General features: G+C 63.6%; 1 protein-coding gene across 2 annotated transcripts in view; it reads left to right on the forward strand.

Annotated features, from left to right (window-relative positions):
* SHANK2 (SH3 and multiple ankyrin repeat domains 2) overlaps positions 1 to 12,151 on the forward strand; it is a 459,520-nt gene that overhangs the window by 440,821 nt on the left and 6,548 nt on the right. For both annotated transcript variants that reach the window (XM_046014851.1, XM_046014852.1), the window contains 4 exons: positions 2,370 to 2,500; positions 3,683 to 3,794; positions 4,661 to 4,681; positions 6,003 to 8,409. In XM_046014851.1, coding sequence (XP_045870807.1) covers positions 2,370 to 2,500; positions 3,683 to 3,794; positions 4,661 to 4,681; positions 6,003 to 8,409 — 2,671 coding nt within the window. The remainder of the gene's footprint in view (positions 1 to 2,369; positions 2,501 to 3,682; positions 3,795 to 4,660; positions 4,682 to 6,002; positions 8,410 to 12,151) is intronic.

Consider the following 12,151-nt stretch of genomic DNA (forward strand, 5'->3'; position numbering starts at 1 on the left):
GTCTTATTTTTAGGGTGACAGCCACGTGCCCGGAAGCTTCACGGTCGGTCTGCCCCTGCACATATGGGGCACGTGAAGATCCCAGGCGGCACCCGATACCGCACGGCGGACCCGCAGCATGTGGCGGGGAGAGCGTTCGAACCAAAGCGAGAGCCAGAAACAGGAGGCTCGCCAAGGTTCTGCCGGTTAGCTCGGCATCCCAGGACAGCGTCCTGCCCCAGGCTCCCTGCTCGACGCGGCCACAGTCATGGCCAGTGCCCCACCTGCGGGGCCACCCACAGGAGGACTGTGGGGCTCCAGTTCCCAGAGGTCCCAGAGGGAGCCTCAGTGGGCTGCGGTGAAGGCCAGAGCCACAGACAGGCTCGCAGCTCTGAGGACACCCGAATCCCTGCACCTGAACGGAAGCAAACCGACAGCCGTCGTGAGGGTTCGGCTTCCAGGCACAGGCCACGAGGATCAAGGAGGCTCACCAAGCACCACCGGACCACCGACCGTGAGCGGCCCGAGCCATGGTCAAGGGCGCGCGGCCCGGCTGGCAGGCCGCAGAAGCACGTTAGAGCCCAGCCGCAGCAGGAGTCCTGCCCCGGACCAGAGGGCGGACAGCTTCCTGAAGGAAGCAGCCTTCCAGGATCGTGGGAGGTGCACAGCACAGCGGAGGGAAGAGGGCAGGAGAGAAAGGAGAAGGGCAGCAGCTGTGGGGGGCAGGGGATGAGTGGCATTTCTGTGGCCCTAAGCACTGGTGAGGAGGATGGGACAGCTCCAGGAGCCAGGAGGAGGAAGGTGGGCGGGGGACAGAGTGACCCAGAGATGTGGGTGTCTCTGACCAACTCCCTAAAGAATCAAGGCTTACCAGCGCCCCCAGCACCCACGAGGAGCAGGAAATGCCCTTGGCGGGCCCGTCCGGCAGGACAAAAGGAAGGAGCGGGTCTTCACAAGGGAGAGGCAGGCGTGAGTCTGTGTGTGTCGTGGGGGAGGGCCTCCGTGAGGCCCCTCTGCCTGAACCCTGGGCCCGTGGCTCAGTGGCAGGTGACCTGGGGCAGGGTCCCGGCCGGCAGGCACAGTTTGACCCCAGGGCCGTAGTGTGCTGACTCCTGGCCCAGGACACAGCTCTGGAGTCAGGAGCCTTGTGAGCAGCTACACGCAGATGTCTGAGTCTTACCCACGTGCGCTCTGGGTGCTCTGGGGGGCTGGGGCGGCACCGGTGGCTGCCTGCCGGGCCCCCAGGTACCCCCACCCCACCTACCCCCTCCCTGGTCCGGGGCTCTGAAAATGTTGGGGCTCTGGGAGGGTTCCCAGGGGGCTAGCTCCTCTTGGGAAGTCCCCATTCCAAGTGGCTGTCCCACCCAATGGCAATGACTTGATGCCCGGAGATCCCGTCTTCTCCAACACCCATGTGCTGACCTCACAGCTCAAGGCGGGGGCAAGGCCTCAGGGGCCTGGGTCTTTGCTACGGCATGCACTTTGTGGGGCATCATGAGACCCCCAAAAAGGCTGAGGATGCTAGGAGGCCTCAGGCTGTGGCCTGGAAGGCCTTGGGGGAGCAAGGACAGTGCTGTGCCTAACCAGGTCCAAGCAGGCTATTCCCCCCAGGCGCCCCTCACACTGGCGTCGCGCTAACGTGGCCACAATCTTCCTGGAAGGGTGGCTGGGGCGCGCCCCACTGACGACACTTGCTCTGCCCCTCTCAGGCATCCTCCTGATAAAACTGGGCGTCAGGGCAATTCTGGAATGTTTTCAAGTCTGAAGCTTACAAGTTCAACCAAGAAAGTTAAAAATTTTTTAGTTTATAATGTTCTTAAGTTTTTTTCACAAAGAAACGAGCATGTGGTACTGTTGGGAAATCGGGTCTTGCCCAAGCAGCAAGGGCTCGGCCTCCGGAGCCGGCCCCCCCGAGCGGCCCCGGAGCCGCCCCCAGAGCCGGCCCCCCAAGCCCGCCGTCCTGGCTGCACCCACTGCCTCCAGCCCTGGGCTGCAGGGCTTACACCCCAGCAAGTGCTTCTCGTTACAAAGCAGCCGTGCCTCTGAGCTCTTAACGAGATTCCGACACTGGTTTAGTTCACACGGTCAAGAGTAAGTCCCGTCGGCACGAATCCAAGCAGCTCCAGTGAAGGTGTGACTTTCGGGGAGCGTGGGGCCCCAGGGACTGAGGCTGCGTCTGGTCTGCGTGTACCTCCCCGGGGTGACGGTGTGCGTGCACGAGGCAGACCACGTGTGCGTGCCCCACGCCGGGGCGCCGTGCGCCTGCTCGCATGGTCAAGGCCGGAGCGGGGAAACGGCTGCGCACGTGTGCAGGGCACCTTGCCAGAGGCAGGCCTGGTTGTTTCGGGGGCTCCCCACTGACTCCCGTTCCCCACCATGCTCCATTGCAGATAAACCCGAGGAGATAGTCCCGGCCTCCAAGCCATCCCGCGCTGCTGATAACGTGGCCATGGAGTCCAGGGTGGCCACCATCAAGCAGCGGCCCACGAGCCGGTGCTTCCCGTCCGTCTCGGACATGAACGTGAGTGGCCATGCCCCGGGGGGATGGCGGGGTGGGGACCGTCCTGGCAGGGGGAGCTCATGCGCTCTGGGCTGGGTGGGCAGGGCGTCCCTCGCTGTCTCGCGGACTCGGCCACCTGCGCTCGGTCTCTGTGCCTCGTGGCAGGTCTGAGTGTCCCAGTCACCGTGCCTTCTCAGAACCCACTCGCTTTCCCCTAGTCAGTCTTAGACCGTCACCCGCAAACGTCACTGACTGGATAGGACAGCCCTGCGTGGCGCACGTTCAAACGGCAACTGCTGGCGATGACTGGACGTGCTCACCCCGGGACCCCCATCCTCTCCAGAACGCCACGGGGGGACTTCCGGGAGCTCCAGGCAACCTCCCCATGCAGGGCCAGCCGTCCCCCAGGATGCGCCCCAGCCTTGCTGCCTACCTTGTTTGCAGCCTTGGCTGTGTCTCAAGTGCCGCTCCCCCGGCCCCCCGTGCTCTCCAGCCCGGCCTTGGGCTCCCGAAAGCCAGGCAGGTGCCCGAGCCCGGGGGAGATGCGGTAGGAAGACCTTCCGGGGCCCTGAGCACGAGATGTGCAGGAGCTCACAGCCCCTACCCCGGGCTCAGTCGCCCTCCGATGCCGTGGGCTGGAGGGGGCAGCCGGCAGCCCCGTACGGACGGGCGAGGGGCAGGTTGGCTGGGGGCTGCTCAGGAACCTGCTCCCGAGTGAAGGAGGTAAGCCCTAGCCTCCCGCTGCGCCGGCCCACCTGCCGCAGCCTCTGTGCCCGTGCGGCCCGGGAGCGCCAGGGCAGCCCAGCAGCCGGCTCGCTCACACCAGCCCCTGGCCTGCCCCTCCCGTGCTGTGGAGGAAGACCGAGCCTCCTGCACTGGCCGCCACGGTGTGCATTCTGTCCTCCTACGCAGCCCTGGCCCGGGCCCCTTCTCTCAGGCTGGTTGGCCAGACCACAGCTCCACCTAGCACGCTAGCGCTTAGAGGGCAGGAGCCGGTGGGCGGTGTTCAGGGAGAGCCCCTCCGGGGTCCTTGAAGCTGGTGCATCCCACCCGCCTCAGCTGGACGCAGCTTGCTGCTGGGAGCGGCACAGGAAACCAGATGACCGGTGCCACTGCCCAGGGCTCCTGTGACACCCTCTGGGCCTGCCTGCCATGGATGGGGCTGGTAGGGGCCCATCTCACTCTGGGTTCTCTGGTTCACAGTCCGTGTACGAACGACAGGGGATTGCTGTAATGACGCCCACGGTTCCCGGGAGCCCGAAAGGCCCGTTTCTGGGCCTCCCCCGAGGTACGATGCGAAGGCAGAAATCAATAGGTAAGAAGCATGGCCTACACCCACAGAGGTTCCCCCTGGCTCTCAGAGCTCCCAGAGCAGAGCTGACCCCCAGGCCTGCCCTAGCCACCCCCAGGCCCACTCACCAGGGGCCTCCAAACGCCCCAGCAGACTGGAACCCTTCTACCTGCTGGCACAAAGTCCAGCCTTGCAAACGCACTATCTGCAAACAGCAGGGTGAGGGGGCCCACGTCAGGAGGGAGGCGGGGGGCAGACCAGGGTGGTCTGGGAAGCCCCCTCCCTCATCCCACCGGGATCAGAGTGGCAGGTGGAGGGGGACCCCTGCTCAGTGCAATCCCCACGTTCCCTGCGTTGCCTGCAACGAAACTGCCATGTTTCGCAGGGCAAGCTCGGTGGACACACTTCCGGGGGTAGGGGGGCCGGGTCCTAGAACTCGGATAAACCAGTGTACCTGTGTCACAGAAAGCCACCTACCTCCTTGTTAATGTCCCAATGACACCTACTTATGCTTCCAGGCAAGGTGACGGTGGCCTTGCCAGGCAGCCCCTCTGTGAGACAGTCTGTCTCACAAGCACTGTCTTTACCACGTAAATTCTCAAAGGAGCTGCCGCTGCTGGTCACCGGTGGACGCGGCCATCCCAGGCCAGCCCTTGGGGACGCCATGGGGTGGTTCCTGGGAGCACCCCCTGCGCTGCTGTCTGGGGGCCTGGCTCCTTCGTCACCAGTGTGCGGTGGCTCACAGGCAGTGACCCAGTAGTGACCGTGGTGGCATCTGGCTCCTAAAACTCACCGTCCCAGGTGCACAGGGCCACCGCAGAGTAGCATGGACGCCGTGCTGTGTCCCTGGCTCTGTACCTGGTTAATAACAATTGATTTCCTCCTGTCAGACAGCAGAATCTTTCTATCAGGTCAGTGAAGCTTACGGTTTGGAATCTGTGGTCTGAATGCAACCCCTGCACTTACTCTGTAAGGCGTATTCTTAAATTAGTACTCCTTGGGAACATCACTGCCAGGCAACCCATGTGCAGCGAATGGTCAAGAAGGCCTTTTAGCAATCCGCCTGTTCGATACCAAAACACCCTCCCACAGGAGTATGTTAAATTGGGAATACCCTTATCGAATGGAAAATTTCATTGGAATAAGTTATTGTAGTTTGTTCTAGAAGGTTTTTTTATTTGTAGTAACTCGTTCTGTTACCTCTTTGAACACCTGCATGCCGCCAGCGTGAGACCCGAGTCCCTCCCGTCTGTGTGTGTCCCTTCCCGTCTCCGGGAGTGCGTTCTGTTGATGTTTCACCGTCTCAGACCGTGGGAAAGAGTCTGTAAGCCCTGCCCAGTCGCCCCGCACAGAGAAGCCAGGCCCAGTGAGGCCAGACGCCCGCCGTCACCACACCAGGCCCCTCGGCACATTCGTACCCAACAGGTGCTGCTCCGCTACGTCACGTCCTGGGGCACGCCCTGACTTGCTGCCACGTCTGCCGAATGCTGATCCGGGTTAGCGGTGACGATGAAAGCTCCTGGCCCCTCAGCCCAGCGCAGAGGGTCTTAGGATGACCCAGAGGGGCTCCTGAGGCCAGTGGCCCAGGGTTTGCTCCAGAAGCGGCTCCTGGCTGGGGCTGGGGTCTTGAGTTAGAGAGGACTCTGGACCGCCTCCCCTCACAGGTGTGTCATAGAGCCAGAAGGGCCTTCTCTGCCTCACAGCTGTCCTCCTGAGGGACCCCCAATGCCCTCAAGGCTCCAGGTGACAAACTGGGCTCCTGTCACTTGGGCAAGGAAGGCCAGCTTCTGGGCCCCTCAACAGCAGCACCATCCACGTCACACGGGCCTGGCCAAGCCCAACGGGACAGATGCGTCCTGCCCCAGCCCAGCCCCAGCGTGTGCACGCGCACCCACGTGCTGGAACGCGGCTTGTGGCCCCGGGCACCTGCCCCGCCCCGCGCATCCCTCCCCGCTGCCGCTCTGGGCGCCGCACACAGAACACCTCAACAGCACGCACTCAATGCCTCCCAGCACCCTCCTCTTGTTTTCTTTTCTTCCCCGGTTTCCTGTCTTTTCCTTGGGCGGCTCGGCTGGGCCACGTAAGCTCTTGGCGTGTGGCTTGTGCTGTGCTCCGTGAACACGTGTGCACCGTGGTTCGTTGTGGTGTGCAGACGTACGCACAGCACAAACCTAGGAGCTTGGTGGGGAGGCCCGGTCGCGGCTGCGCACTAAGCCTGCCTTCTCCTTGCAGGAATAACGGAGGAAGAACGGCAGTTTCTGGCCCCTCCGATGCTGAAGTTCACCAGAAGCCTGTCCATGCCAGACACCTCCGAGGACATCCCGCCCCCTCCGCAGTCTGTGCCCCCATCCCCCCCGCCCCCATCCCCTACCACCTACAACTGCCCCAAGTCCCCAACCCCAAGAGTCTACGGGACCATCAAGCCAGCGTTCAATCAGAACCCCGCTGCCAAGGTGCCCCCTGCAGCTCGCTCGGACACGGTGGCCACGGTGGTGAGGGACAAGGGTTTGTACTACCGGCGGGAGCTGGACCGCTACTCCCTGGACTCCGATGACCTCTACAGCCGCAGCGCCGCCGCCCAGGCCAACTTCCGCGCCAAGAGAGGCCAGATGCCAGAAAACCCGTACTCGGAGGTGGGGAGGATCGCGAGCAAAGCCGTGTACGTCCCCGCCAAGCCCGCTCGGCGTAAGGGCATGCTGGTGAAGCAGTCCAACGTGGAGGACAGCCCTGAGAAGACGTGCTCCATCCCCATCCCGACCATCATCGTGAAGGAGCCCTCCACCAGCAGCAGCGGGAAGAGCAGCCAGGGCAGCAGCACGGAGATCGACCCGCAGGCCCCCGAGCCGCCGGGCCAGCTGCGGCCTGACGACAGCCTGACCGTCAGCAGCCCCTTCGCTGCAGCCATCGCTGGGGCCGTCCGCGACCGGGAGAAGCGGCTGGAAGCCAGGAGGAACTCCCCGGCCTTCCTCTCCACAGACCTGGGGGACGAGGACGTCGGGCTGGGGCCGCCCGCTTCCCGGGCACACCCCTCCAACTTCCCTGAAGAGGTCAGCTTCGGCGAGGAGGATGGCACCGAGCCACTGTCGCCCACGCCGGTGGCGCCGCCCAGGGAGCCCGAGAACCACTTCGTGGGTGGTGGCGAGGCCGCAGCTCAGGGGGAGGCCGGCAGGCCGCTGAATTCCACATCCAAAGCCAAGGGTCCCGAGGGCAGCCCTGCAGTGCCCCCCAAGAGCAGCAGCGTGGGCAGCCCCGAGAATTATGTCCACCCGCTCACAGGCCGGCTGCTGGACCCCAGCTCCCCGCTGGCCCTGGCGCTGTCTGCAAGGGACCGAGCCATGAAGGAGTCCCAACAGGGTCCCAAGGGGGAGGCCCCCAAGTCTGACCTCCACAAACCTCTCTACATCGATACCAAAATGCGGCCCAGCGTGGAAGCAGGCTTCCCTCCGGTCACCAGGCAGAACACACGGGGACCCCTGAGGCGGCAGGAGACGGAGAACAAGTATGAGACGGAGCTGGGCAAGGACCGCAAGGGCGAGGACAAGAAGCACACGCTCATCAACATCGTGGACACGTCCCAGCAGAGGTCGGCCGGCCTGCTGATGGTCCACACCGTGGACGCGGCCCCCACCGACCACCTGCTGCAGGAAGAGGACGAGAAAGCCGACGTGGAGGCCAAGCCAGACCACTCGCTGTCCGAGGGGCCAGAAGGCGCTCCCGAAACCGAAGGTGCTTTACAGATCTCCGCCAGCCCTGAGCCCGCCGCCGCCGTGCCTGGCAGGACCATTGTGGCAGCGGGCTCTGTGGAAGAGGCGGTGATTTTGCCATTCCGCATCCCTCCTCCCCCTCTGGCGTCCGTGGATCTGGATGAGGATTTTATTTTTACAGAGCCATTGCCTCCCCCCCTGGAATTCGCAAATAGTTTTGATATCCCCGATGACCGGATCGCTTCTGTCCCCGCTCTCACGGACCTGGTCAAGCAGAAGAAACAGGACGCCTCCCAGTCCCCTTCGTTGAACCCCAGCCAACCAGCCAACTGTGCAGACAGTAAGAAGCCGGCTGGCCTTTCCAACTGCCTGCCTGCCTCCTTCCTGCCGCCCCCCGAGAACTTTGATGTGGTCACGGACTCTGGGATCGAGGAGGTGGACAGCCGGAGTAGCAGCGACCACCATCTCGAGACAACCAGCACCATCTCCACGGTGTCCAGCATGTCCACCCTGTCCTCCGAAGGCGGGGAGAACGTGGACACCTGCACCGTCTATGCAGATGGGCAAGCGTTTACGGTGGACAAGCCCCCCGTACCTCCGAAGCCAAAAGTGAAGCCCATAATTCCCAAAAGCAATGCACTTTATCAGGATGCGCTCGTGGAGGAGGATGTGGATAGCTTCGTCATCCCTCCCCCGGCACCCCCGCCGCCGCCGGGCAGCGCCCAGCCTGGGGCCACGAAGGTCACGCCACCAAGGACCTCCAAGTTGTGGGGGGACGTGTCTGAGGTCCGAAGCCCGATTCGCTCAGGCCCAAAGGCAAACGTGATCAGTGAATTGAACTCAATCCTGCAGCAAATGAACCGAGAGAAATCGGCAAAGCCGGGGGAAGGATTGGATTCGCCCGCAGGAACCAAGCCTGCCAGCCTCGCTCCAAGGTAAGTCCCACAATTGGCTTAGACGCAGACTGCCCCGTGCTGGCTTTCTTGTCTCGTCCAGTCAGGGCCGACCAGGAAAGGCCCTCGGGGAGCAGCCAGAGTGGACGTGAAGCGGGGAATCCATCAGGCCTTGTGCTGGCCGCACCTGTTACGCACCGTCCCCCCCACCCTCCTGGAGTCCAGCACGCCAGAGCGCACACCTCGGCCATCCCGGCAGGACGCGGCACTCCCCGAGTCAAGACCTGTATTAAAATGCAGCCGCACAGGGCCGGCCCCACCACGGCTTCCCAAGAGGAGCTCTGGTCCCTGTCGTTCCATGTCCTCCAGAACTTTGCCAGGACCCCCTGCGAGGTCGTTCTGGAGTCTCGCGGACGCTCACACTGAGCTCCGCCAGCTGGCGGCAGGGAATAGCCTTGCTGAAGGAGCGGGAGTGGGGCGGCGGCCTGCGCGTGTGGTTAAGTGTGCGTGGATCCTTCTCGCTGCCTCCCATCAGACGGGCTGGAGAGCTGGGGAAGGTGGAGGGGTGGCTTCATGCGTGGGCTCAGAGGCAAATGGCCGCCTCCACCCCCACCAGCCCAGCCCTCAAGCAGGCATCACAGAAGAGGGCGTCCACGTCTCCCCGGGGCGACCGTTCATGGTTCACGCAGCGCTCAAGGTGCTGCTACCGCAGCTGGGGCTTGGGGGTGAGGGGTCACGTCTAAATGGAGCCAGAAGGCTCTGAGGAGGCATGCCGTGCCCCACAGCAGGCCCCTCACGCTCTGCCTAGAGCTCGGGGGGTGATTCTCACCAGAGCTGTTCGCTCACCCAGACCCTCCCCGTGCTGGGCGCTCCTCCCGGGACGCACTCCGTTCCCTGCCCCACGCCCCTGTCCGCTCCCAGGTCTCGTCGCTTTGACTACCGAGTCCTTCTTCACGCTCCCTCCGGACAGGCGTTTGACTCAAACGTCTCACCCCATCAGCCAGTGACACCCCCTGCGGTTGGGCCGAGAGCAGTAGTTTTCCCAGGTAACCTTCAGCGTGAATGTAAATAAATGACTCGAATGGCTCCCCTTACGCTCGGAGAAATACTGAAGGGCCGGCCTTGGTCAAGAGAAGCAGGGCGACACCCGTCTTTTAATGGACACTCTACCGCTAACTGTGACGCCCAGTGACCCCGCGGGTGGAAGAGGCTGTCCGCAGAAAGTCCCGCTCCTGGCAGACACCTGCACACACGTACTTGGAAGTTTGCAAGGAAAGTCTTAGAATTGGCCAGTTTTGCCCTTGCCCTGTGCGTGAGAATACAGTGCTTTGCCGCTGCGTCACGTGAGGCACAAGGATGGGGACGCTCGCTCTTTAGTGCTTCCCGTTCTAGAGAACGCTGGCCCACGAGTGCAGGGGAGCGGGTGCTGATCGTACCCATTCTCCAGAAGTGGGATGTGGGGTGCGGGGCAGCCGGGCCCCATGCACGGCGGGAGACCGAGCCAGGACTCAGGCCTAGGGCCTGGCCTGGCGCTTCCCCTCGTGGCCAGTGTCTGAGCTCGGAAGAGTCTGAAGCAGGTGACCCCTGCTGCGAGCTCTCCCACCCTGATCCAGGGCCTCTGGATTGCTCACCACCTCCACCCCCTTCCCCACCGTGTGCGCCCCCAGGGGCAGGAGGCAGAGTGGGCATTGAGCAGCACGTGTCCCGAGGGCTTCCCCACCTGCGTTTCCCTCAGTGGGAGGGGCCTCGGAGCCGCCGTCCCCTGGCAGAATGCTGTTGGATTTCTCGAGAACAGCTGCAGGACCACCTCCAAGCGGTGCTCAGATGCCAAGACCAGCCACCTCCGGTCTGCTCTGTTATTTATAACCCAGTCCCTTACACTGAGAACGTCAGCCGCCATCGCTCCAGGCCTCCCCAAATGCCGGGCAGCACGCCCCATGGGCAATGCTGACGCAGGGCCTGCCGTGGCCTCCCGGGCGCATGCGAGCAGACTGAAGGTCAGAGAAGCGGAGCGCGTGGCCGGGGCGGCCCGTCTGAAGGCAAAGACCCGCCCTCCCACCCAGGGAGCATCTCAGGGTTCCCCGCGTGAGCTGGTGTGGGAGCCAGGGATCAGCCTGGAAGAAAGGGGCGGCTGCCCGAGCTGTCTGCAGGGCTGAGATCCCCGAGGGCAGGCCATCCCCAGGCCTTTGCGGGCCACCTGAGCCCGCCTGCTTGCCAGAGCCCTTCTCTTTGGTGACCCGGTGGCTGATGGCCGACCCGGCACGGCTGAGCCCCCGGGGGGGACATCTTATTCTCGGCTCTCGGCCAAGGGTGGCACTGAGCTGGCCTGGGCATCTGATGGCCTTGGGCCCCAAGGACAAAGAGGAAGGTCATCGCCTTCAGGCACTACACGGGGCCTTCCACCAGCTGCTGTGGCTTAACCACTGCACAGCCTCACGGGGCAAAGCCCTAAGCAGCCGTGAGGTGGTGACAGGTGCTGGCTCGAGTTTTGGGGCTCACCGCTTCGGGGTTACCGGCCCCCTTGGCTGCCTCTAGCTACTGAGGCGAGACTTCACTTTTCGGTAGAGCCCAGGGTGGGACGGGACCCTTGCCCACCTGAGGACGTAAGGCTCGACCTGAGCCACACAGCTCCTGTTTGTCCCCAAGACCAGAGAGGACACGGGATCTGGAGACGCCCTGACTACGGCTGGGCTGGCGAGAGCGTGATCGAGAAGCCTCCTGAGCACCAAGGCTGGAGACGCCTCCTCGGCCTCCTGGAGACGCCCACTGAGCGGGGAGCGGCCTGGCAGCTCTGGGGAAAGCGGTCCTTCCGCCGCCCGGCCCGACCTTTCCAGGAAGTGACCTCGTCTTGGAAGAGAAGGCCAGCTTGGATCAAAGCAAAGACAGCAGTGTTTGAGGGCGTCCGCAAGCCCCAGCCCTTCCCGGGAAGCTCTGAGTCCGGAGGGTGGCCCGCCACACTTCCCTTAGGACAGGCGCTGGCGAACAGGCTACACACGGCTGCGAGGATGTCCCTCCCACACGCGCTTTCTCCTCTTCAAAGCCCGTTGGTGATCCGCGTCCCCCGAGGATTTCGTGGTGATGGTGGAGGGCTCTGCATCAGCCGCTTCCTCCCCGCTCTGGAGCACTGGGGCAGAGCTGGGAAGCCTACGGGACACTCTATTCCTGAGCCTGGAAGCCTGGGCCAGCCCAGGGCCTCCTGAGTCCCCGGCCAGGAGTCCCCGAGTTGCTGTTTCGTAGGGACCCGGGGCCAGCCCTGAGGGCAGAGAGCAGCAGGAGGGATACAGTCCCGCAGAGGCCCAGGCCCTCGGAAGTTGGGCAGCGGACACGAAGCCGGCAGTGACCTCTCCCGCGTCAGCGGCCGTGCTGAGCCTCGGGGCTCGTCCCTGCTCCGGAAGACATTCCAGGCCTCTCCTCCGTGGGCAGCTGCACTCTCAAGGGGGAAGACGGACAGGAGGTAAGAAAGAGGAGAAATGCAAGCACACCAGTGCAACGAAGGAACGGGGCTGATTCCCAAGTCCACGTGAACATGGGCAGGAAGAAGATAACAGTCCTTAAGTGACCTTGGAATGATCTGGAATACAGAAAGGAGCCAGGTGTGTGGACAGCCAGGAGTAGAGCATCCCAGGCACGGGGACAGGGGCACAAAGCCTGGAGGCCAGAAAGTGCTTGCCCTGCCAAGGGAGGCCTGGCAGGCCACAGAGGAGGGAGAGCGGGATTGCGTGCGTCCTGGAGAAGGTGGCCGTCCCAGGCTTTGTGTGACCTGACCGTGTCACAGCTGCCGGCA

Source organism: Meles meles, chromosome 8, assembly GCF_922984935.1.
Source record: "Meles meles chromosome 8, mMelMel3.1 paternal haplotype, whole genome shotgun sequence".
In the NCBI taxonomy this organism is placed as follows: Eukaryota; Metazoa; Chordata; class Mammalia; order Carnivora; family Mustelidae; genus Meles; species Meles meles.